The sequence below is a fragment of the Grampus griseus genome (assembly GCF_964374135.1).
Source record: "Grampus griseus genome assembly, chromosome: 8".
NCBI lineage: Eukaryota > Metazoa > Chordata > Mammalia > Artiodactyla > Delphinidae > Grampus > Grampus griseus.
The window spans coordinates 94954831-94980689 of NC_139002.1; the positions used below are offsets into that span (position 1 = coordinate 94954831).

A 25859-nucleotide genomic window follows, 5' to 3' on the forward strand; every position below is an offset into this window, starting at 1 on the left:
CCCAGCTCAGTGCTGGGGTGTGAGCCAGACGTCAACCCATGTGGCTGAGTGGTGGGGCTGCAGACAAGGCCAGGGAGACCCCTGGATATCAGGGAGGCCCACAAATCTAGGGGGCACCAAAGTTCTGAAACCTGATCGGAACCCTGCCCCCCCCCCATTCAAAACACCTTAGTACGCGCAAGATGACTAAGGGGGTGGGGCCCTTAGTCCTCTCAGGTGGAGAACATGACCTTGCAGGATGTACCTGCAGGCACACTACCTCTCTGCATTCTCACACTCCCTTCCCACGTAGGCAGGGCAGGCCCAAACAGATCCCCTCTTGCAAATGAAGAAACTGAGTGGAACGGGAGATAAGGGGACCGTTCCAAAGGCACAGGGCCATTTCCAGGGAACAGCCAATACTTGAACCCAGATCTCTTGACCTACAGAGAAGGCATGGAGGGGAAAAAGGAGAAAAGAGAGAAGAAGTTGCCAGCTTTTCAGCCAGCAGAGGAGATCCAGCTGGTCCGTGGCAACTCCCAACTTCCCTCAACCTCTCTGAGCCCTCACCTTCCTGGGCGAGGTTCCGCCCACCAGGGGGAGTGGGGTGAGCCAAGCTGCCCCTCTCTGCCCAGCTTGAATCTGGGCTTCCCCTTCCCAGCACCGCCCCTGTGAACTGCAAAGAGCCAAGTCACTAGTCTGTCTTCTGAAGGCAGGACTTCTGGACCTGTAGGCAGGGGCTGCGTCCAGGGCTTCACAGAATCCCCCGTGAGGCCTGGCACAGGGACAGGCAAAGTCTGGTGAGCAACTGGAATTAGGCATTTCAGTCCCCTTCCCTGTGAAACAGGGCATTTGGGACCGGGTGGGACCGGGTGGGACACCCACCCTGACACCATGACCCATCACGTTGGAGGGCTGAGTACCAGGCTTCTAGACCCAACCGATGTCCGCAGCCTGGCACATGGTCAACCTCAGAGGAGGAAGTCGGTCATGTGGCCTCAGCTAACCCCCCTTGGGCTCTCACTGCATGGTTTCCATGCACTTAGGAAAGAAAACCTGGTTTAGGGAGCCCAGCAGAGAGCAGAAGTCCTTGCCCCACTGGGTCACATTCGGGATGAGTTCCTGCAATCCCACCGGGTGCTCTTCTGTTGCCCCGGCAACCCCAGGAGCTCATGGTGGAGCCCACCTTATTTCTGAAGGAGGAGGAGACTGCAAACATCTACCCTGTTTGATGCACAGACTGCGGCTTACTGGATGGGTTACAGTGAAGGGAGACAGTGGGCGGGGCCGGGGGGGCGGATACTCCCCAACTCCTTCTTCCCCTGCCCCCAGCAGTGGTTCCCCCCTTCCCACTGGTCTGTGGGGATCCACTTCTCTTTAGGCCTCAGTTTGCTCATCTGTTAAATGAGATCTGCAGTGTGCATAAAGATGGTGCGGACTCTTCCACAGCCAGCCCCACAGGACCGCGGGCGCATTCAAGAGCTGGAGGTAGGAGGAGGCCCCGCTGCAGTGTGGGCGGGCTGGGTGAGGGCCCCAGGAAGACGCTTGGGCTCGCCCCAGCCCCAGCTGGCCACAGGGGGACTCTGCCTGCCACTCGGTGAGTCAGCCTCCCTGAGAAGCCGCGACCAGCGACAGAGAAGGCCACGGGCCATGACACACAGGCTCTTTGTCACCGCCTCCTGGCCCGAGACTCTGGTGGCAGAGCCTACAACACGCGCGGTCCCCAGGGCGGGCGTGGGGGGAGGGGTGTCCGGGATTTGCACAGGTGCTCACCCTCGCCCGCACACGGCTCACCTACACTGGCTGCACCCTCGGAAACTCTGGGGAACGCATGCCTTCCATATAGGAGCGCACACAAATTAGTATGCACGGTCCCCTGCATCACCTTGGGAGCAGGACCGGACCGATGAGTATGGGCGGGGCACACCGCTCCGCATTCATGATGGACATGCGCTCACACAAACCCCCAGGCCTCCACCCACACCAGCCAAGGTACTGGGAAACGCTCACAGGGGCACTTAACCACACTCCGGCAACACTCCAAATGAGACACCAATTCTTCATTCATCCTTCCAGCCAGGAAACATTTCCTATGCCCAAATGTATATACCTGGAAGGACAGAAGATATAGGATAGCAGGGAGCCGCTCGCTGGGTGTGTTCTAGGAGGTCTGGCACATGGTAGGTGATCAGTAAATGCCAAGATAGGGGACATGGGTGCAGACAGGGGACAGGAGTAGTGGAGGGGCCAGGAACCCCTGAGCCCCCGACTTGAGCCTGGTCACTCGTGAGCAAAAAGACACCCGCCCCTCTCCCCTCTCCATAGTGAAGCCCCAGCTTGGATGGAATCTAGAGCCTGCATTCAACTTCCGATGCTCTAGGACCGCCTGCCCACCTGACCTGGAACTGCTGCCTACTTGGCGCCTGCGCCCCTTAGCACACACCAGGAAACCCTCAGGACATGTTTCCACTTCCAGGAAAGCCTTTCCCGGCACACTCAACCCCGATTTCTCCTGTACAAAAAAAAAAGAAAATGTATGTAAGGGTGACGAGGGCAGGGAAACAGGGTGAAGGGGGTCCAAACTGGTACCAGCACAGTAACCCCAGCTGTGGTTACGAGCACAGTAACCCCAGCACAGAGGGCCTTTGGAAATCGTCCAGACTCCTGCATTTCACAGAACTAAAATTCGGACCTCAAAGGGAAAGGGAAAGGGGAGGGATTTTCCCAAGGCCATGCAGGGAGTAGAGAACACCGTGGTGGAGACCCGCCGCCATCTCAACCCAGAATGTGTGCCCTGCCTCAACGGGTGCCAAGCTGGACCTCGCGCCCGGCCCAGACCCTCCACAGCCTCTCAATCTTCTCCGCCATGGCCCTTGGAGAGCTCGGAGAACCTGCTGCTCTGCCCCAGCCTGGGTCCCTAGCAGTCCATCTGCGAGGTGCTTGGGGCTGACGCCCAGGCTTCGGGACCCCCAGTTTGGAAGGAGACTCCGCTCTGAGACAATCTGCTTTAAGAATCCGATGAAACGCACGCCGGCTCCCTCTCTTTCTCCAAAGCGCAGTGTCGCCCGCACCCAGCAGCCCCGACCCTATGGTCCCCAGTATACGCGGCGTGGTCCTCAGGAAAGACAGGTACTTGGCAGGCAGTGGCATCCCTTTCAGCGCCCCATCTACCCGCCGGTATCTCCCAGTAACCCTCCTCTCCTCACGCGCATTGTCCCTTCTAGTTGCCCGAAACTGCCCGCTGCTCAGAATCGCCACCCATTCCCTAGCCTTTCGCTGCTCTGAGCATCCTCTTTGCGTATCTCTTTTCCTCTCTACTGAGCCTCAACTCCCCTTCCACCGCTCCCTCTCTTCCTTGGTGCTGCTGGTCTGGGGTGGGATGGGGTAGAGAAGAGGGTCAGTGGCAGAATGCACTGGAGATGGGCGGGTGCTCAGGTCCGGTGCGTTTGGAGCTCCCGCGACACCTCCCTGGACACACTGGAGGCTTCTGTCGCACCACTGAGCTCAGCCTTTGTAGGGAGACCAGCTTCCAGGCAGCATGGCATTAGCCGCCCCGGGCTACCCCGCACCCCTGTACTGGGTGAAGAAGGAGCGTCTTGAATGGAGTTGGGGGTGTTGCCGCCCATCTGCACATGTGTAGGCTAGGGAAGATGGCACAGGGCTGCACCTCTGGATGGAAGGTCCCTGGGGGCCACCAGTAACTCTGATCTCAGAAGCACCAGCCTACAGCTGCGAGGCTTTGGTGGCCGCACAGAAGTGCCGCCTCTTTCTCCAGAAAAGCCCTGTTTTGAAAAAAGGGCCTCTTCTCACTGTCCAGTCTGAACAGAAGGCTGGCCTGTGGCACCCACAGCTCCGGAGCAAAGGGCGAGGGTGGGGCAGTGTCTTTCACTCTAAACTTGCTGGGGGATAATCAGCCCATAGCTGAGTCCCCCCGTCTTGGTTTTCGAATCTGACGACCTGCCTTGTCACCTCAACAACGCCTGGCAAGCCCCGTAGCTGCGGGAGCACGTGGCCAGGTGGCACCTGGCAGGCGAGGTCCCGATGCAGAGCCTCGATCTCACCGCCTCACCCAAAACAGTGCCTGTGCCTAGGTCCTTCGGTTTCCTGGGGGCGGGGGGAGCTGAGGCTGCGGGTGCTGAGAGTTCTCTCCAGCCAAGCGTGCTCTCGCATCCGGCCCCCAACTCCCCTCTCCTTGCAGTGAAAGGCACACCCACTCCAGCTCAGCCTCCCCATTCTCCATCCCAGGCCCTCGGAGCCTCGCGGGCGCCCGACAGTTTTCACATTCTTTCCCTGCCTGCTGCTCCGGGCACCCTGGTCCAGGGGTCGGCGGAGAAGCCCGAACCCCACACAGACCCCGGGACTCCAGCCTCCTTTCACACCAACATGCAAAGGCCCTTACATTTCCATTTCATATTTCAGTTTGCCACCAAAACAAAGCCGAGGGCAGACTTGCGGGAAGAGAGAAAGGAGCTGAGGCCAAGGTGAAAAGGTATGCCCACGGAAAAGAGCGCCCAGCTGCTTTCTGAAACGAAGGTTCTCGGGGACTACGGCAAAAATTTGTGTACGGTACATTTAACTTGTTTTCCTGCTGTGGCCCCTCTTTGCAGCGGGCAAAACTCGGGGCTTCGGCGACTTCATGAGAGCCTTGAGCAGCAAGGTTCCCGGCGCAGCCCCTAGTTCCCTCGAAGAGTAGGGACCGCGCAGATCCGGGAGTACAAGGTCAGCCCACTGAAGAAACGCCGCTATCGCGAACAGGGGGCGCGCGGGGGGGGGGGGGGCGGGGGGGAGGGCAGGCTCTCTGGCTTCCCTGAAGTCTCTTCTGAAATTTCCTTACAACAACTTAAAAAAAAATCCCCCCACCCAAAGTTTTCGTTTACAGATACAGTACGTAAATGGTCTGCGTCTTGATCCAAGTGGTCGTTATACAGCGAACACGTACATAACAATTTTTCAAACTTTCCACTTAACTGCGTACTTCACTGTATATAAATTCTAATAAAGAAAACTTCGTGCGCATCGACTGATTTAAAATAATACTAGACCTTTAATCCAGGCCTTCTGTTTTTCTATTTAAGATTGTATGTGTTTAGCCTGGGCTGTTAGAGCAGACTGGAGCTTATAGAAATGAACAAAGTAAAAAATAAAAAGCATCTTTCTTCCTCTCCTCCCCCACCCCCAAAATTGACCGGGGGTCGACGTCACAGCTCCCAGGCTTGAGTTTTCCCTCCATCATCCCACAATCACCCACGGGCTCTTACGGCTAATGTGCAAGCCTCGGTTTCTCGCTGTCTTTTTTTGGGGGGGTGTCTCTCTTACACAAAACACACCCCGGTTCTTTGAGTAAAGTCGAATATGACCCAGGAGGAGTTTACACATTTTGTGGTGTGTGGATTGTGCTGGTGGGAGAAAATAAATATCTCTAGCATTCAAACTCTGCGTCTAATTCGCCAAATCAAGACCAGCCCCTCGGCGGTGCCCCAGGGGTCTCCGGCCCTGCCCTCGTCTCCCAAGACCTCTGCGCTAAGAGCGCTGCCTTCGCGGACGGCTGGATGGGAAGGTAGCAGTGGGCTAGCAACGAAAACCTGCGTGCACCGAATCGAAAGCGAAAGAGAAGGAGGTAGCAGGGCCGTTCTCGGTAGCGTTCCGGGGCGCAAGGCCAAGGCCTGGCGGGCCGCGCAAGCGGCGGCTTGGAGAGTCGTCCGCGTTGGGAGCGAGGTGCCGGGGTCCCTACTCCCGCGGCGAGGAGCCTCTTCGCCCGGCTGAGAAACATCGGTCTCCAGCCTGGCGTGTCTCCTGGGGCCCATGCGGCCTAGGATGGGCCAGCGGGCAGGGACTTCGGAAGGCCGAGTGTGAACCCGGAGCCTGACGGGGTCGGGATCGCAACACGCGCGGACACAGTGGGGCTCTTTAGTAAACGCGCGAATGTCTCTGCACCCCAGGGGGGACTGTGGAGTCACACTGCGCGTCGCCCTTTTAGTACTGATGGGGAAACGGAGTCGCAGTTAGGGAACGTCTGCAGCCGTGGAAGGCTGCTCACCTCCTCTTTCCGCATCTCCGAGAAGCCCCGCCACTGGAGACCTGAGGCGGCTGTCCTGCCCCAGGCTTTCTCGCCGTGGCCCCAGCACAGCCCCCAAACCCGCACCTTTCCAAGGAGCGCTTGGACCCAAGGACTGGCTCCCTGGGCTGACGTCCCAAAGGAGACCTCGGACCCTCTCCTCCGCTCGGTGCAGTTGCCCAGACGGAGGAACTGGCTTCCTCCCCGGGGGGACCAACAGAGCTGGGAAGGAGGTTGCCAGGTCAAAGCTCCCTTGGGTGGGGGCCGAGATCAGCCGCTGCAAGTCTAGCACCAAAGCCGTGTCTGCCTCTGCCTTTTCCCCAAGCTGCTGGGGCATCCGAGGTTTTTGCCTTAGACCCATTTCCCCCGCTCTGGAGTACATGCTCTCACAAGTGTGGGAGAGAACCATGTCAATGTGTGTTTCAGTCTCCCTGCTTGCTGGCCATCTAGAGAGCCCGCTCCAGGGGCCCTCCTCCCAGCTGCCTCTACAGAGATCAGAACCTCACCTCTTGATGCCTCGGTTTCCTCCTCTTGGACCTAATGTGCCTAACTTTTTTCCTACAGGAGCCAGAAATCTCCTCTTGGCCAGAGAAACAGCAGCTGCTAAGAGAAGGGAAAGAACAAGCAGAGCTGTTTGTTGTTTGTGGCTTTGCCCTGAGCAGGGCCTCCATCTCGGGCATCAGGGAAGTGGGGTCCTGTTGGTGTTTCCAGCTGCCTTTTGTCTCAACCTGTAGCTTTTGGCTTTGCCTAGCGCAAGGTCGGGGGCCTGCCCTGTCCTCACAATTGGGTGCTTACAGGTTCCAACGGCACAGAGGCCGACGGTAGAAACGTGGAGCGGGGAGGCTAGACTCTTGCTCTGTGGGGGAACATTTACTACCCCATGAGGCCTTACTGTTATCTCCTTGTGATGCAGATGAGGAAACAGGGCTTTAGAGGGATTTCTTACTCTCAGGTCACAGTGTGGGCTGCCCCAGTGGCTACTGCCTGTAGAGGATATGTTATGCAGGCTGGCAGTGGGGGCCCAGCGGGGCTCAGAGGCAGTGCTCAGAGGGGTCTAGCTCTTTCCCTTTTCCCTCTGAACCCGAAGACATTTCCAAATGAGAGGCTGAAAGCAGCTCAGGATCTCTCCTTGCCTAATTAACTCAGCCTCCTCAGAAGCCTCACTGGTGAATTTCTCTAACACATGAAAAATCAGTGCGGTGGGAGAGAAAACATGCGAGTCCCCTGGCTCCGCACAGCGAACCTCCATGGGTCCCTAGGTCCGCGACTTGCTCACACCTAACATTCCCAAAGGACAGGGACCAGGAGGGGCCTGGGTGAGGCCAGGAGGAGGGAGCCTGATCCCCGGGGCTGGCAGGCTGGTGCATGTGGACAGGGCGAGAGCCCCTCTCCACCTGAGTGTGGAAGGAGCACCTGTGTGGAGCTGTGAGTGTCTGTGAACCGAGTGCCTGATCTCATTCCAACAGGAAGGTGGAGAGGAAAGGTGGAGGAGGTGGGGAAAGCCACCGGATCTCTCTACATCTGCTCAGTCTGTCCTGTGGATTTGAGAGTGTGTGGCTCTGTGCGAAGCCACATGAGCGTACTTGGTGTGTGTGTGAGCGCGCTGCTCGTGAGGAAGTGGTTGTGTGTGTGTGTAGAGTTCAAGTGTATGAGTGAATGTTTGTGCGTGTCAACGACCACTTAGTGGACTAATTCTGAGCCTGTGGGGAGCCAGATAGAGGCTGAGTGTAAGGAAGCGTTTCCCACGCGTTGCTTCCTAAGGTTATCCCAGTCGCCAAGGCCTCCACCATGTCCCACCTCTGTCCCCAGGCCTGGTGTCTCTCCATCGGGCCTGGATCAATGCAGCCAAAGCCGTTGTCCTGTCAGAACCAGCTCATTTCCGGGGCCCTGCCTGAAGGCCAAGGCCGCAGGGGGAGAGTGTGTACCCAGGGCTCCTAGCCCAGGCGTTTTTCCCTCCCTTCTCAGTTTCTCTCCCTGCCAGCTTGGGGCTCACCAATGCCGATTCTGTGGGAGAGAAGGCCCAGGCTCCTCAGCTGCTCTGGCCTCAGGCCACCCTTGAGAGGCTCTCTCCTCCACTACGGTCGCGGCGCTTCGGGGCCCAGGCCTGCGTCCTGAGGCCGCCTTCAAGGGGGCTTGGAGGTCATTTAGGCCTCAGGTTCCCCGTGGGCCCAAATCAGGACCCAGAGCCTTCCCTCTTGCCCAGCACTGTGCCGCCTGGAACTCTGTTCCAGCCGGTCGGTCCTAAACCATTGTTCCGAGGCCGCCGCCTCTGGGGATCGCCGAAGGAGAAACGCTCTGGAACTCTGGTCGGCCCGCCTGCCCGCCGCAAACCACCTCGACTCAGGTCTTCCGCGGCCTCAGGCGTCTCCGGACCCGCACGCGTGTGGCGCCCCGGTTCCACGGCATCCCGGGCGCGCTCCGCCGACTGCGCTCCAGGCTCCCGGCCGGGCTCCGCACCTGCGACGCTCCCACCTGCGGCGCCTCCAGAGGAGCCCCCTAGCCGGCGAGGAGCGAGGCCTCGGCAGCCCCGGAGCCTAGCGCCCGAGCGCTGCGCTGCGACTGTTTCCCGCCGCACGCCTTGAGCCGGTGCGAAGCATCCGCTTCAAAGTCGGCCCGGCGGGCAGCGCAAAGCAAGTGGTTTGGGGGAACGGCGAAGAGGGGAGAAACAGACTCCAGGTTGAGTTTAATAGCCGACGCTCCGCACCCTCCGCCGAGCGATCTGAAGGGGGCAGGAGGTATCCCTTGGTCTCCTCGGAGCGGTCGATCCCCATTTTCCTACCCGAAGTCACACGCAGCTCGGCCCCGCGCCTCCCAACCCGCCAACTCCTGTCTCCCGCAAGCCGAACGGGTTTTGAAGGTGCCGAAGCCCTGGGTCCTGGGGACCCCAGCCCGAGGGATTCGCACGTGCACTCACCGTAGCAGGGGACCTGCAAGGCCGCGTTGTGGCCGCCGCCGCCTTCCTGGAGTTTGAGGCTGCCGTCCGGGGGCGTCTTGCAGCCGCCTCGCTGCAAGTAGAGATGCGGTTGCTGCGCGGGTGGCTGCGGCGGCGGCTGCGGCTGCGGCGGCGGCGGCTGCGGTGCCGGCGACTGGGGCTGGAACTTGTTAAAGGAGCCCCGCGCTCCGGCGCCACTCTCCAGGGGTGCCGCCAGGTCCTGCTGCCCCGCGCCGTAGCGGGCGCGGCTCTTGGCGTCCCCGAATCCCTGCCCTTTGGCGGCAGCCGACAGGAAAGTTGTGCTGAACTTATCACCGCCGGGGTATGCTCTAAAAGGCGACGAGCCCTCCCGGCTCTGCGACACCGGGCTGTAGTAGGCGTCCATGGCAGCAGCCGGCGACTCGCAGTAAGAGACGCAAGTCTCAGCATTCATGCCTGGCTTGGGCGGGCGACGGGCGGGGGCGCGAGCGAGAGCGCGAGGACGCCACCGCGCGCCTTGGCTGGGAGTTTGGAGAGGCAAGGAGGCGGTGGCTGTGCGCTCCGCGCCGGCCTGCTCGCTCTCCCCCCTCCTCCGCTCCACGCCTCTCTCTCTCTCTCTCTCTCTCTCTCTCTCTCTCTCTCTCTCTCTCTCTCTCTGCTCTCACCCCCTCCTCTCTCTCCCTTCTCCCTCCCCACAGCTGGCCCAGGAAAAGAACCGAGGACTGTAAAAAGATTCAGATGTTTCGGAAAGTTGACCAGATCGCCCAAACCCTCTTAAGATTTTGAAGCGGAAAAATAGAGTGAATTTTTTTTTCTTGACTTCTTTTCCCCCTCCTCTCCCTCTTCTCCTCTCTCCCTACTCTCCTTCCACCACTAACCCCCCCCCCCCCCCCCCCCTTAAGGAGATGCTACTAGCTCGCTCGCCGCTCGGAGGGGATTCTACCAAGAGCCGCCCAAAGGCCTTTTCGATTCAAGGCGGGGCCAGGGAGGTGTCTGGACTCCCCGGGCTCCCGAGCCTAGGCTGAGAATTGGTGGGTCCAAGCTTTGGCCTAGGGGAGGAGGGTATGCAAAACTTTAGTGACAGATTAAAAAAAATATAAAAAAACAAAACCAAAAACCTAACAGGTTTCGACATTCGGAGTCTGATGGGCCGCTAGCGTCCGGGTGCAGGCAAGTCGTTCGTACTCTTGCGTGCGAATTTGGCGGTGCAGCTGCGAGTCTTCCCACTGGTGCCTTTTCCTCTGTTTCCAACCCCTTTTCCCTATTCTCGGTTCCTCCATGAAATTAACACACACACACGCAGCAGTCATCCTGTGCACGGCCACTTTCACGTCTCGTTAACTATTTCCCTTTCCTGTAAGGGCACTGGGTAGGGATGAGGAGGGGCCCGTGTTCACTCAGACACTGGAGAAGCCCCAGGCTGGGACAGTTTCCGAAGCCTTAGAACGCGGCCCCCTCCCCCCACCTCTCCCCTCCTGGGAAGGAGCCGCGTGTGCCTCAGGTCGGTCTCCGCCCGGCCGAGGGGATTTTCTGCCTGGCACACCTGAGAATGTAGAGCTGGGAGACCAGCTGGCCGCGCCTCGTCACGCTGTCACCTGCTCACTGCTCGGGTGGGGGTGAGGCAGTCTCTAATCTCTGGCCTCTCTGTCCCCGACTGTAAACCGAATGGCTTGGATTTGATGGGTTGTGTGTGCCCCAGGGAAAAGAGCGTTTACAGCGCGTCGAGTCCTTTCCACATGGCTAATCATCAACTGCACCTCACAACAACCGTGAGTGGTGGAAATCGGGGTCCCCAAATTTTCCAATGAGCAAACCGAGGCTCAGAGAGGTGCGGTCACCTGGCTGAGGTCACACAGCCGGGAAGTAGCAGCGCCTGCGTTGAAACCCAGGCTGAGGTTAGTCCGTCGGCAGATCTAGGATGGTGTTGCTGACAGCGAAAACGCACAGAACAGAGGAAACGGATCTCTGACTGCGGAATGACTCAGTTTGAAGGAGACCAGTAAGAGCAGCCCTCGATAAACTGCAGGGAAAAATCCGTGGATAGAGGACGTATCTCAAGGGAGGCTGGGAGTGGGGTGAAAGGTGAAGGGGCAGAGTAAAATGAGAGAGGGCCTGAGCGCCCTGAACCCGGGAATGTGGGTCAGAAGTCAATCTTCTGCACCTAAAAGGTCTCCCTAAGAAAAAATATCTGGGGGGGGGGTCGTGCTTCTACCCCCAACCTCATCTTAGCTAATCCTCACCCCCACCCCTCTCCCTTGGTATCTCCGCTCCTTGCTCTGCCGCCGACTGCGCGATCCCACATCTGGTTTCCATCGCGGCTTACCTTGAAGTGCTCGTTAATAAAGATATTCTGCAAACCGCGGCCAGGGGTGTGCAGGCCCGAACCCTTCCCCCGCCACCCATGGGGACCCGCGCCTCTCTGGCTCGCAGACCTAAGCCAAATGAGGATCTTATAGATATTGAGAGCCTGTTGTGCCAGAAGCCATCCACAGGTCATTCCCTTGGGCCGCCCCAACTATCTGGTGACGCTGGCCTCATCATACCCATTTTCCAGATGGGTAGACTGAAACTCAAAGAAACGAACTAATTTTCCAACCTCGGAGAACAAACAGTGAGTGAGCCTGCCATCATCCCAAATGCTCCTGTTCAGCCCAAGTTCGTTTTAGTTCTCAGAATCTGCCAAGTTCTGGAATCCCCCCATCTCATCCCTGCGCTTTTGTCTTGCCAATAACTTGGTGTTCAGCGCAGTCTCTTCCTCCAGAAAGACTTCCCATCTCTCCCAGTTGGGGCCGCATCTCCATCCTGGACTTCATGGTTTTCTGGTGGCCTGCTCGGTGTTCGTCTCCACCTCAGTAGTCCGAGGTTTCGAGAGGGAAGCCTCTGCCCCGCCTGGCACCCCACAAATATTTATGGAATAAAATAGTAAAGCCTGGGTTCCTTCCACTGCTCAGTGAGGCAGTTCCCAGAGTCTTTGGTTTCCTCTAGCCAAGGACAACCGGTTGCTCTCCCTCCCACTCTTCATGAATCAAGAGACAAAATTAAGAGCGTGCTGGCCTCTCCTGGGCTGCACAAGAACAGTGAGTTCTCTCAGAGTAGGGGCCAGGCCTGCCTTGTTCACCGCAGGGCTTGGCACATCCTAGGCACTCATAAAATGTGCACTGAACGAATGAATGAAAATGCCACGTGGTCCAGTCCGGGGTCTTAGAGGCGCATTTTTGCTGAGCTGTTCCAAGCTAACAGGCTGCTCTGGTCCCCTGCGCCCTGAAGCTGCCTGCTAGCGCCCAGAGGGTGTCTGCAATCCTTCTACTTCTCCCCCCATCCTCCTATTCCAGGCTTAGACACAAGGAGGAAACTAAGAGAAGCAAAATGCATGGGGCGGGGGGTCAACACCAAGACAGGTACAATGGCAATTACAATATTCTCCAGTAACTTCTGAGCTGCTCTCAATGCAAATTGCTGTTCTCAGTGCAAAAAGACAAAACAAAAAACAACCCTGCCGCGTTCCAGAAAGCTTTCTTTGAGCGTTGCTTCTTGCCATCTACCCACCCCATGCTTTTATGACCTGTTTAATCATGGCCTCATTATTTAACCTTTTCCTGGCCACCCCGGGGAGAATTTCAAAACCCGAGCCCTCGGGCGCAGACTTTGGTGTCCTCAGCTGGAATCCCTCCTGGTGCACCGAGGTCCTGGCCCTTGGAACCAGCAGGGGGGCCTTCTACCTTCCTACGAGGTACCTTAGAGATGAACTCAGAAAGAGTGAGCGTGTGCCTGCGAGTGAGAAAGTGCATGTGGGTTTGCCTGTGACTGCGTGGGAACATTCTGGGTGTGTTGTTTTCCCCACAAAAATCGCTCCGGATCCTCCTCCTAAGTCCGTTCACACATGTCTTTCCCCAGAGGCGCTAAGTGTAGCTGGTTATTTCTCTGTGTGTTCAATCATTTGCTGCTCCATCGGCCCATCCACCTCTCCATCCATCCATCCCTCTGCCATAGCTGAAAGCTGACCCCCTCTCACCCAGCTCCCCTGCAAGGGTGCAGGGCACCCTTTCAGCCAGAAGTGACATGGACGCCCCTCAAGCCCAGTTGTGGCCCCGCCTTTGCTCTCCCAGTGCATCATTCCTCGCTCAGCTAAGGTTCTCCCTGGCTCGCTGTTTGTCCCTCCACCACTGCAGCGCCAGGCAGGATCTCTACACTTCCGGCCACTTCACTGTGTACCAGAACAGCTGGGGGTGGCAGGCCCCTCTGCTTCAAGCCCTGCATCCCTGCCCCCTGGCAGACACACCCCTGGCTGCCCCTTCTCCCTTGCTTTCGCATTGGCCCACTTAACCCTCCTGAAAGCAGATTCCCCCTTCTGTGGGCTCTGCACACAGCCTGGGAAGGGGGAAGGGTGATAGAAAGTCTTTCTTTGCCAAGGCCAAATGCCCAGTATCACCTCCTCTGGGAAGCCTTCCTTCGCCCCCTAGCTACTGCTCTGTCACATCTGCCTGGTTATTTCCTCCATAGCGTCTATTCTTAGCTGACATTGTCTCCCACATTTGTTGACTTACTTGTTTTATTGTCTGTCTTCCTATGGGAATGCGAGTCCGTGGCTACTCTCTCCCCAGTAGGAAATACAGTGCTCAGCACATAGCACTACTCGGTAAATATCTACTGAGCAAATGACTAAATAAGTGAATGAACGAATGGCTATCGGAGGAGCATTGCCCTAGGTTTGCAGAGTAACTGCTCAGTCCCTGTGGCTCAGGGCTGGAGCTCTTGAGGCCAGGGGTGTAGGACTGTGTTGGTTAGAAGGTCCCTGATGGAGAAGGGAGAGGCACAACAGACACTCCTTTATTTCAAAGGGAAGGACAGATTCGGAGCCACCCCCTTTGGTCTGAGCTCCCTCCAGCCCATCCCCCACTGCACTTTCTCTGTCTTGTACAAACAGTGGAGCTGCGGAGGGAGAGCAGACCCCCTTATCTGTTATGTGACTTCCTCTGACTGCCCCAAGTCTTGACTTCCAGTGCGAGTAAAACAGGGACCGTACCTCAGTGAGTCGCGTACACTACTTGGTTTGCAGTTGCCACTCTGTAAATGCCAGGAGGCAACGAAGACTGCTCAGACTTTCGGGGCTGCTGAATGGGCATTTTGAACACCTGTAGAGGGGGCGGGAAGAGTCAAGAGATGAAGGGGGAAGGCCAGGGATCTTATAAATCTTGGGCGGGAACGTTCCTGCTCTGCAGACCCCAGTACACAAACCTCACACTCCCGACACAACATAAATAAGCAATCATGTTTCGGACAACTGTTACACGTCAGCTCTTGCACATTGAGATCTTCGCAGTCCTCGCAACAGCCCTATGGTGGTACTATTATCCTCATTTTACAATGATTAAAAAATCGAAGCACAGAGAAGTGAAGCAATTGCTTACGGTCACACAGCAAAGCAGACGACTTGGGATTCGAACTCAGGTGATATGACGTCAGAATCCACGCTCCTCACCGCTGCGCGTTCTCAGACATCTCTGGGGCCCCGCGGGTCGAAAGGTTCCTGATTCCTCTCGGCCTGCAGGGCTCTCAGAGGAGCTCCCACTTCTCCAGTGCCGCAGTCGCGGGCGCGAGGGATTCGGGGCGCTCGCCAGCCTCGGCCGCATACGCTGACCCACAGTGCCCTCCTGGGGCGGAGGACCACGTTGTAGCCCCGAGGTCCGCGCCAGCGTTCACCACCGGCATCCAGCCTTCAAGACTCTGCCCCGATCTCCCCGGAACGCGGACACCCAGGCATCTTCCCGCGTTTGGCTCCAGCACCCGCGGAGCTCCCGGGGCGGCCGCGCCCCTTGTGGGATGGAGCCCGGGAGGGAGGCACTCCCCGCCCAGGTTCTCCGAAGGCTCCGAGGCCGCGGCGAGTGCGGACGCACCACTCGGCAGGTCCGCTCCCAAGTGCTGCCCGCGGAAGGAGCGCGGGTCGCTTAGGCGTTTTGAGCCTAGGGAGGACCTCGCAGGGGAACAGCAGGTCCCGGGAGCGCCGAGTCGTCCGCCTTTCGTACTTGCCCACGGCCCCCACCTCTCATTCGGACCAGTACCCCGAGTTTAGGTGCTTAGCGTTCGCGGAGTCTGGCCCCCGGTCGGCTCCGGGCTGGCGCACGCGGAGAGGCCTGAGAGGGACAGCGCCCACCCCACCCCGCCATTCTATGCTTAATAAGGCCGCGGAGTAAGGGGGCCAAAAGGAAGTCTACATGCAGGGGTATGTCTTCATTCATATGGGAAAAGCACGAACTCCCGAGATGCGGCTAAACGAGGCGTTCTAATGAGTTCTAGTCGCTCGCACACAGTTCAGTCTTGAGAGTCAATGAAATACAAAGCCGGAGGGATGAAGGTTTTGAAAATGACCAACCCCTACGCTCCCGCCCGCCGGAACGCATACCTCCAACCCCCTTCCCCCGCCCCACGATGCGCTGCCGGGATCTGCCTCCCCGATCTCCGGGCGCCGCGGGCACCGGGTACCTTTCGGAGCAGGGCTGGGGTTCCGGTCCGAAGGCGCGGTCCAGGCGCGCGACGGAGCCTAGTTCCCTGTTCCCCACTTAACCCAAGGGCAAGGCAAAGCGCTCAGGGCAGGGAGAGAGAACTCAGAGGCCACAGCAGGCGAAACTGGGGTCTGGCGAGCCCCCTGGAAAACCCGGCTTGGCTGGAAAGCTCGTGAGGGGAGGCCTCCACATAGCCGGGGCGACAGCCTTAATCCTTGATCCGGAGAGGAAGTTGGAACCGGAAGTCCTCCTCTGGGGTCCGAGCCTGTGCACCCTTTGCATATCGGTTACAGCCCAGGAGAACACAGATAATTTACATCCACAGATAATTCCCAAACATCATTAGCCAAAACCCCAGCCAGGTGCTTTTATCGAAGCCCCCTGTCCCATCTTGTCTTCTCCCCTGTCCCTTCTCTCCTGGAAGCCGGCCCTCTAGGATTTCAGAAAGATCAGCCGTGGGAAGGTGGAGGCCAAAACACACCACCTCACATACACAGGAGTCCTGAGGCACCTCGTGGGCAGAAATGCAGCTTCAGTTTCTTGGGGTGCTTGCAGGGTGGAGAGGATGTGTCCTTGCTCAGCCTTAGTTCTGAGGAAACATATAGAAACTTTCTATCCATTTCTCGGCTGGGGAGACGGAGGCTTCAGTGATGGAGGGAAAGGAGTGTTGATGGCCAGCGGGATCTGAGGACTCCCTCACACTGTGTGTCTGCATGTGCCGGTTTCTGGGGAGTGCGTTCAAAACTGTCAACAGTCTCAAAGGGGATCCTGACCCCAGAGGGTTAAATTTCACTCATTTGGGCAGAGCTGATCCCTTGGGACAAAACAGGGCTCTTTCCAAAGCCCTCTCTGTTCCCTCAGACCTGGACTTTACCCCCTTCCTCTCCACATACCCTTTCCCTCCGCAACAGAGAGGCCTAAATGTCCAGGCTGGGACTGCCCAGCTGACAGCCTAGAGCAGGGGTCCCCAAGCCCCAGGCTGCAGACCGGGTGCTGGTCCACAGACAGCAGTAGGCGAGCGAGCGAAGCTTCCTCTGCTGCTCTCCATTGCTCCCCATCACGCCATTACCGCCTGGACCATCCCCTTCCACCCGCCCCCCGCGTCCACGGAAAAATTGTCTTCCACGAAACCGGTCCCTGGTGCTAAAAAAGTTGGGGACCTCTGGCCTAGAGGGTCTCTTCCAGGTCTAGTAAGGGGTGGTCTTCCCAACCTGCCACTCAGAAGACCAAGATGGAGCCCGGGAGAGGGAGAGGTGAATGGGGCAGGCTTCTGTGGCGGCAGGAAAGGTTTCTTGATTCTCCTTCTCCGGGGATCCTTGGAATCAGCCCGAGGCCCTTCCCCTCTGCCCCTCCTTTCCCCTCTGCCCCTCCTTTCCCCACTCCTCTCCTCTCCGCCAGTCCCCAGAGCCTGTTGGCATATCCGCACACACTCAGTGCCCTGAGCACACTGTGCTGCCATCACTGGGAGCAGAGTGGGGCCCCTAATTCCCTTCTCTCTTCTCCCACAGCCCTGAGAGTTCTCCTCCCCTTAGGTTTCATTTGTCCACTTGTCCCCTCCCCCAGCCCCAAGAGTTCGTGGGCAGCCAGTGGCAGCTGTGTTGACTCCAATTCCAGCACTCCCCCCAGTGCTGTTCTCATGGATGGTGGGAGGGGGCTTCTGGATTCTCTCTAGGACGGAGCTGGGCTCAGGAGTCTGTCTGTGGCAGTGGCGAGGCCTCTGGGGCTGGAAAAGATGGGAGGAGGGAGGAGGCAACAAGGGGTTCCGATAGTCATTCCATTAGTGGTCAAGAGCCCAGCTTTAGAGTCAAGTTGGAATCCCACTTCTGCCACTTTTTGGCTGTGTAACATGGGCTCTGTGACTTCTTTCATGGGCCTCAGTTTCCTCTCCTGTAAAATGGGGATAATAATAGTACCTACTTCATAGAATAGCTGCATACATTAAATGAGATCATGTTCACTTTAGATGTGTTCTGGTATCAGCAATAATGACTTCCTTTCCATATGGAACACTCTGCTATTTTAAACATTATAGCCCAGCCTTAAAGAACCAGAAATGACCAGTTGGGGTTCCTGCCCTTCAACCATTGTGAAAATGGGCCACATTCGTCCTCCAGACCACAGCTCCTCCCTGGTCAGGGTCTTTTAAGGCACCAGGAGTGAAAAGGCCAAAGGAATTTTCAGGCCCCATGGTCCAGCCCCTCCTGTTAGCTGGTACAGGCGAGGTAGAGGCCGTGTTGTGTTTGGGGGGAGGTCATAGGGGAGGAGGGTGGCTGCCGGCCTCCAGCTCCGGCTCTGTCCCACCTCAGCACTTTCAGCAGCAGCGCCTGCACATACCTTGACTCTCTGTAAACTCACCACTGTCCTGTGGAGGAGGGTTTATGTCCCTGCTTTACAGGCAGGGAAATGGACACCCCTTGCCAAAGCACACTGTAGCAAGCGGTCAGGATGACCCTCGAGCTCGGGTCTCATGGCTCCCAGGCCTGGTATCTTTATCCCAGCGTCCACAGTGCACTGGGGCCTCAAGGACGGGCTTGGGGTCTGGCATCAGCATCCCCTGCCTGTACCTCCTCCCCCGCGTGCCCCACCACCTGCCTCCTGAGAGAGAGGTCCCCGCCCCAGCACCTGTCATAGGAGGCAGCCGGAGCACACACTGTGATCCACATAATCCCGAAGTTTGTGATTGGCAGGGAGGAGGGCTGGGAGGAGGGCTGGGAGGAGGGGAGGGGGAGGGGAATGCGGGAGAGATATACTTCTTGAGTAAACTTAGATGCCCGAGGCAGAAGGAGAGACTGCTACAAATGGCGCTTGGCTCAGTGCCTGGCACATAGTAGGTGCTCAGTAAATGGTGGCGGTTATTATATTTCTATTGCCTCCTGCTCTCACTAGCAGTCCCCCAGCCACCGCAGCCCCCTCCATCTGAGGATGCCTGTGGCTTAACCTCCACCCTCTCTCTTCCACCTCGCCTGGGGTCTTTCTCTCCTCGGGACCTGTGGGCGCACAGCTGGCTTCGCCGCCGCGCTCCCGGCTTGCCCGGAGCCCGGCCCAGAGCGCACAGCTGCGGGCAGACTGTGGTCACTTCTGGAGTCGACCTCTCCTCCCCGAGCCGAAGGGTGGGGGTCGGGGGAGGGGCCTTGACTGCCAAGCTAAGGGCAGAAAAGCAGTGCAACCGTGTGCTTCCCCAACCCCGAGCCTTCGTGGGAACCTACGGCGAGCGCTCGCGGCTCGCGGCTCGCCCCCGGAGCGGAGAGAATCGACTTGGAAAATCAAAAAGGCAGCTGATGAGTTAAAAGAAAACCAAATCTGTAATCTCCTTCCAGACTCGGGCTGCCACCAGGGGACAGAGACGAGGCCCCAGGAACCGGGCTGCGGACATCCCTGGCAGCTGGCGCTTTCGCTGCGTATATTGGGTGCCCTTTCAGGGCCCAGAGTACCTCCGCTGATCCGCGCAACGCGCACCCCTCCTCGGTCCTCACCCAAGGGCTAGGAGAATGAAAGAGACAGGGCCAGGCCACGAAGACGAGCTGCCCACCGGAAACACCCAGGGAAATGCAACCCTTCCAGAGGTGGCGGTGGAAGGAACATATGGCTGGAGAGCCGGGAGACCCTGCGCTCCTGCCGCAACTGCGCAGTGACCCGCTGTTGGGCCTTGGACACCGGGATTCCTCTCTCAGACAATTATCCCCATCTGCTCTGCCATCTTCAGGAGCGCGGAAACTCCTGGCTGCTTTCTCCAACTTGAATTCGTTTCCAGGTTGTAGGGGAGTTTTTCAACGGGTAGTTGAAAACGGGCTAGCTGTAGAGGCAGGCAGATCTGGGTGCTAACCCCCAACTGCGGTTGTGAGAGCTTGGGCAAGTCATTCTCCTCCTGTGTCTCAGCGTACCTATCTGTGAAATGGCAATGATTATTCCGATCTCCTGCGAAAGTTGTGAGGATTAGAAATCACGTGGGTAGGCGCTCCCTTAAGTTCAGGTCTTATTCTTTTGGGGGACAGTTGCAAATCTTCAGGGGTGTGGAGGAACAAGCAGTTCTTGTGGCCACCCTGACCTCGAGTCCAGTCACGTTCAGATTACCCCTCATCAGGTTTCCGGAGCTCCTAACCGGGGGCCACGTGACTCGCTCTTTGATGGCCAATCGAGTCCTTTCAGGATCAGTCTCCTTTAAAAATAATTCACCGGTCTTGTCCTTACCCTTGCCAAGCTAACTGGACTCACTTTCAATTTCTTGGTGATGAAGGTAGGGGGCAAAATGAGCATTGCTGATTTTTTGTGCCGAAAATAGCAATCGATGCCTTTTTTCTTTTCTTTTTTTAAAGGTGAAGTCCTTAAAAATTAACCATTTTAAAGTCAACGATTCAGCGACATTTGGCACATTTGCAGTGTTGTACAACCACCACCTCTGTCTAGTTCCAAAACATTTCCATCTCCCCAAAAGGACCTATTTTTCTTATTCAGCGCTTTCTCCAGAACTGAGTTGTGTGCAGGCAGACAAGCGAGACAACAGCACTTCATGCCCTTGCAACTCATCTTTTCAATGCCTTTAAAAAAGAGCTCTGTTTCCCAAACGATTTGCAAAGTTGATCTCAGAGGACCAGGGAGCCAAGGAGATGGGAGTAGGGTGTTTATTCAGAACCCATGGGGATCAGGGTGTGCGTGAGAGCATGGGGTAGGGGTGGGGGATTATGGGACAGGGAACTGGAGAACCAGGTCCAGGTAGAGGGTTTATGATGGCCCTGACCATCCAAAAACTATACATACAATTCTCATCCTGCAGGAGTGAGGACTCTATTTAATTTCGCACAAGCATTTACATCAGTGGCTTTTAATCATTTTAGGGGAGCCACCTCTTTGATCATCTGATGAAAGACGAGGACCCTTTTCCTGGAAAGATGCAGATAGATGCTGTATTCGTTTCTGAGGGTTATAACAAATGACCACAAACTTGGTGGTTTACAAGAACAGACATGTATTCTCTCCCAGCTATGGCGGCCAGAAGACTGAAATCAAGGGATCAGCGGGGCCAGGTTCCAGGGAGGGTACTTCCTTGCATTGTCCAGCTTCTGGTGGCTCCAGGCTTTCCCCGTGGCTTTCCTTCTCCCATCTCCACCTTTATCTTCATGAACTTTCTGTGTCTTCTCTTTTGTCTCTTGTAAGGACACTCGTCATTCGAATTGGGACTACCTGGAGAACCCAGGATTAGCTCTTCTTGAGGTCCATTACTTAACTTAGCTGCAAATATCCTTTATGCAAATAAGCTCGCAATCACAGGTACTGGGAGCCAGGACCTGGAGGTATCTTTTGGAGGCTAAGGTTTAACCCCAGTACAGGTGCATACACCCAATTTCATGTACAACTTCAGGGGCTCCCAGACTCCTGTCAAATCAGAAATCTCTGATGGAATGTCACAAAGGAATCCTTTGATGTCGCTGTCAGAAAGGTGGAGAGAAAAGAGATCACCCCTGTTTCCACGGTTCTTTTTAAGGAAGGACATGCCCACATGTGGTTAAAAGGAGAAAATGAACCGGCCATTCTGCCCCTGTGATATCATCTACCCTCTTGAGGAAGGACATTCCAGAACATTCTAGAGACAGAAACTGGTTTCCTTTTTACAAAGAAGGCCTTGAAAAATGCGGCATCAGCCAGAATCTGAATTTGTGAAAATGGACCAACAGGAAATTTCGCCCCATCAGGCAAACCTCATAAAGGCCCTGCAGGGGCCTTACCGCTCAGAGAGGTCTTTTAAGAAAATTGCAACTTTTAGTCAGACCCTGAGGGAAGTCTCACAAAGATCTTCACACTCCTTTGTGGCTTCTCTTTCTGGGGTGGTGAGGGAGGAGCAAGCTTTTCTCCAGGGAAGGAGGCAGGTGTAGAGGTGGAGGTGAGGGATCTGGGCTGGGGAGAGGATATTCCCCGAGCCAGGGAACAGAGTGGCTCCAAAGACAGAAGTGACAGCTTCCTCAGCTGAGTCCCTGGGTCGCCACCTGTGTCCTTCCTGCAGATTGGACTTATAGAGTGCAACATTTTAATAAAACACACACACACCTTCCCATTTTGGCGCATTAAGAGATTTCTAACAAAACACCGTCATGTTGCTATAAATTTTTCTCCCAGCGCCCTCACGAGTAATAACTCAGCTCTGGCATTTTGCATTTAATGTTTATTTTGACGGCTACATTCCAGTCGGAGTTGGGGCTCAGGGTGGGGAGGGAGAAGGCCAAAAAAAATGCCTCCTCTTTCCTAGCCATCACCTGTGTGTTTTTAATAAAAAGTCCCCACAAACTGGGGAGCCCACACTTGAAAAGGAAGGAGGGAAATCATGACACCTTATCAGGAAGTCCCAGTGGCCTCAGCTCTAGGAAGTAGCTGGGGTGAAGCCCTGGCTGGGTCCTGCCAGTGTGGGTCCCCAGAGGATTTCTGGAATGTCTCCTCTGCTCATGCCATGCATTCAGCCTGGGGTGCCCTTTTCTCTTCTCCCGCAGCTTCTGAAGCACAGCATTCTCATCTTCTGGAATTTCCCCCACATCCTTTCTCCACCACTTATGAGCCCCTCCCTTGAAGAGTATTCATTTTATCCTCTTAGCACCTGTAGTGGAATCTTTGGCTGGAATGGGCTTAGGCAAAAGAGTATTGAAGGAATGAATGAATGAATGAACAAGTGAACTTAAGTAGGTTGGAGAATCCTGTTTCACTACATCTGAGTTACCTCCATGAAGGCAGCTCTTTGGGGAATGGTTAATTATTTTCTCCCTTAAAAAGGAATCTGAATAGTTCAAAATCATGTGGAAATCAGGTCACAACCCGTTTTCCTTCAAAGGTGCTGTATTCCAGTCATCTTACACCTAAGGTCAGAAGGGAGGCTTCTAGTTTATTCTTTTGCCTCCAGATAGAAACAAAAGATAGGAGGCTGGTCCAAACTGTCACAGATGTGGGAACTGCTTCCTGGAGGCTGAGGCTAGGGGTCCCATTAAATGATCGCTGATTAAGGCTCACCTTCCCTGTGCCTTGGCTGTGGGGCTTCCCCAGTATGCTTCTACCAGCAGCCTCTCCTTCTGAGGACCTCACAGCCCCCCTGCTTGTCTTCCCGTGGAGCCACTGATCAAAGCCTGGCTATTCCTGAGGCTTGCTCAAATTGTCGGTGGAGATAATGAATGGAAAAAAAAAATGCTTGTAAACTGCAGAGTGCCTGGGACATGGAGAGTGGCACCTAACATGTGTATGTTTCAGTGATTGTGAGTCATACAGGTGGTGGGTGGATCAGACCCCGGAGTCAGATGATTTGCACTTATTGGCATGAGACCTCAGTTTTCTCATCTGTAAACTGGGAATAACCTTAGTAATTGGGTCCTGGGAAGTGAGAGGGGGTACGATTATTTGAGAAAGTTCATGGGAAGTGCTTTACTCTCACTGTCCAGATTGGAGAGGACCTGGCTATATATCTGTCACTCCCTGAACTCTGGGCTGGGGTCCCCTTCCTTCCCCAACCTCCACCCCACAGCCCTCCCCGGAAGGGAGGAACAGCCTCTTCCAAGCTACTTTACTTTGCCTTCTCTATGGAGGAAAACTGTTCTTCCTTCAAGAGTTCAGATGCTGCCTCTGCCATTTATTTGCTGGTTGACTTCGGGTGAATTACTTAACATCTCTGAGGCTGTTTTCTTATTTGATCAATGAGGATGATAATACTGACCTGGGTGGATTGCTCTGAGGATTGAAGGAGATGATGGGAAGGCCTGATACACAGCAGGCACTTGACAAATGTTTTTCCTTTCCTTCCTTTCCCCAAGTAGATGACAAGCAGATACAGTACCTGGTGCTCTGGGTGCCTCTCTTAGGGCCCACACACAAACAGTGCCTACTAGCTGCTGTGGATGGATGGACTGGCAGGAAGCTGCATTGCCCATAATGGGGAGCTCTCAGGAAGATCACCTCACTCATCCTGGCTTCGTGAGCACCCCATGCATTTTTCCCTTTTACAAACCCTCAGCCTGGCCCACAGCATTTTATAGCTGAGATAAACAGCTCCAGGGCAAAGCCAGGCATCAGGGCTGATCTTGGCTCTTTCCAAAGTATTTCTGAGCCTTTCAGCAGGATCCCAGCCCTGACCCTGCAACCCCTCTAGCTTTAATGGGTGCTGGTCACTTTACACCCGTGAAACCCTCGGCAAATGGTCTTGGTCTCTGCTGCGCCATCCAGGCTGGCAGCAGGGCACTGGCACTCAGCCTCTGTATGAGGAAATGAAAGCCTGATGGGGCTCAAGGGGGAGGTGGTGAAGGAGCTTCCAGAAACATCATGGCAGCTGGAGGAAGCTTTCCCCTATAGCTGGCCCATCCCACAAACATCTCTCCCTTCCCAAATAGGGCAGTGAGACCTGCTGCATCTGGGGACTCCTGTCAACTCCCAGAGGCCCTTCCTGACCCAGCTGTGTTTCTGACCTACAGTAGTAGTCATCGACAGTTAGTACCATTTATTGAGCACCTATTATGAGTCAGACCCACTTCTCAGCTTGTTCCATTGATTCCCTCTCCCGGGCCACCAATCAAAGTTAGTTCCCTCCCCAGGGACTCACTGTCCCTTACCTGCTTTAATTCTTCAGAACACTTATCACTAGCTGTAATGATCCGGTTCATTTATTTGTTTCCTTTGCCTACTGTCTGTCTCCCCTATTACAATGTCAGGAAACTTGCCTGTTTGTTCATATACCAGGGCCTGGAGAAGTGCTTGCCACAGTACAGGTGTTCAGAAAATATTTTGTGTTTTGTCTGAATGAACGGATAATCTTCAGAGCAATCTTATGGGAGGGGACTGTAATTATCCCCATTTTACAGATAAGAAAACTGAGGCAGAGAAGAGGCCAGGAGCTTTGACAAAAGGCACACATAGTCCAGAAGGGCAGAGCTGGGATTCCAATCCTGGAATGTTTGACTGAAATCTGTGCTGTTCTACCCCACACCACCTCACCCCGCTCACCTGGCTTCCCATAAGGTGAGTACTCTGTTGGGAACAGAAGGCCTTGTCAGAAATGGAAACTTGTGGCCCTTGCGTCTGAAGAAACATTTCCCAAATATTTGTATTCATGATCCTACAATATCTCATGTTCTGTAGTTTTCACAGAAATCAGTCAGGTTGCTATCCTTCTATACCATTTTATAATGAAGATACCAAAGCTCCGAGAGGTTGTGCTCTTGCCTAAAGACACACAGCGAGGAAGTGACGGAGCTGGCATTCGAGTCGGAGCTGGCTGGAAAGGTCGTGCTCATCTCACCTCTCAGACACATGGCCTCCTGCGGAATCTGAGTGACCCCTCTGGACTCACACAGTCAGGAAGTGACAAAGCAGATACACGGTCAGGTCTTGTGTTGCCATGCCCAGTTCTCCTCCCCCCAACTCAGTATTACAGCCTGGAAACCCAGTGGGCAGAAGGAAGGCATGAAGGTCCTGACTGAATACATGGTGTGGTTGCCTTGAGGGTTGGGAATTGGCCAAAGGTGATGGAGCCTCTATCAAGGAGACTCACAAGGTCATTTGCTCGCGCGCACGCGCACACGCGTTTGTGTGTGTGTGTGTGTGTGTGTGTGTAAAATACTAAGGCCTCACCCCACCCCACCCCACTGTGGATCCGAGTGTTTGTGGAGGGAAGACAAGGGGCAGAGAAGCTAGAAAACCTGGCCGGATTTATATGGGAAGGACTGCAGAGACGCAGGATGTAGGAATATGTACAGAAAGGGTGAAGGTGCAGGCTGCAGTTGCAAGAGTGAGGTTTTGGGGATTTGGAGTCAGAGAACGGAGACTTGGAGGGAAGCTGCCAGGTCTAGGAGCTGCAGGTGAGCAGAGGGGGGAGTGAGAGTCTTTAAGGTGTTTTTCCATGTAATATTTTAGGAATATAATCCCCCATTTCTGGTGGGTCTGCAGTCAACATTTTAATAGAATTTCAAGTTACTTCTGGACGCTGGCCGATGTTTCTTGGATTGAGGCTCTGTGTCTAGAGAGGCTATGAGCTAGCCTAGTTTTCATGGGTCCATGTGTCTGTGTGGTTCTCCACATGTGGGCACATGTCTGCACATGTGTGTGTTCACATGTGTGGGGGAGTTTGCTCTAACTGAAGGCATGTGTGCATGTGTATGTGGCAGAGGGTACGAACGGCCTGTCCATCCCCACTGCCCTGTTCCGAATTGTGAGCACAGCTGCCACCCAGGAGTGGCGTCAGATGACTGGCGGGGGAGGTGGCGGGGGAAGGTCTCAGTCAGGAGGAGTGCCCCACCTCCATTTTGGGGGAATTGGCATCTGTGGGAGACAGAGCAGCCTGTGTGGGGATGGGCTCACAGGGCCAGAGGACACAAAAAGGCCTCCAGGGGGATTTAGCGGAGAGAGAGGCAGACAGCAGAGAGGGAAGGACCCAGGCAAGGGGGTGGTGGTCCTTGGG

The 25859-nt window shown here is 55.7% G+C and overlaps 1 protein-coding gene across 1 annotated transcript in view; it reads right to left on the reverse strand.

The window, feature by feature from the left end:
* The window catches only part of ALX4 (ALX homeobox 4), a gene marked incomplete at both ends in the record, with an annotated part of 39880 nt that extends 30481 nt beyond the window's left edge, over positions 1-9399 (reverse strand). Inside the window, one exon of the mRNA XM_082660583.1 lies at positions 8949-9399. Within this exon, the coding sequence (XP_082516709.1) occupies positions 8949-9399 (451 nt within the window). The remainder of the gene's footprint in view (positions 1-8948) is intronic.
* Positions 9400-25859: the final 16460 nt, after the last annotated feature.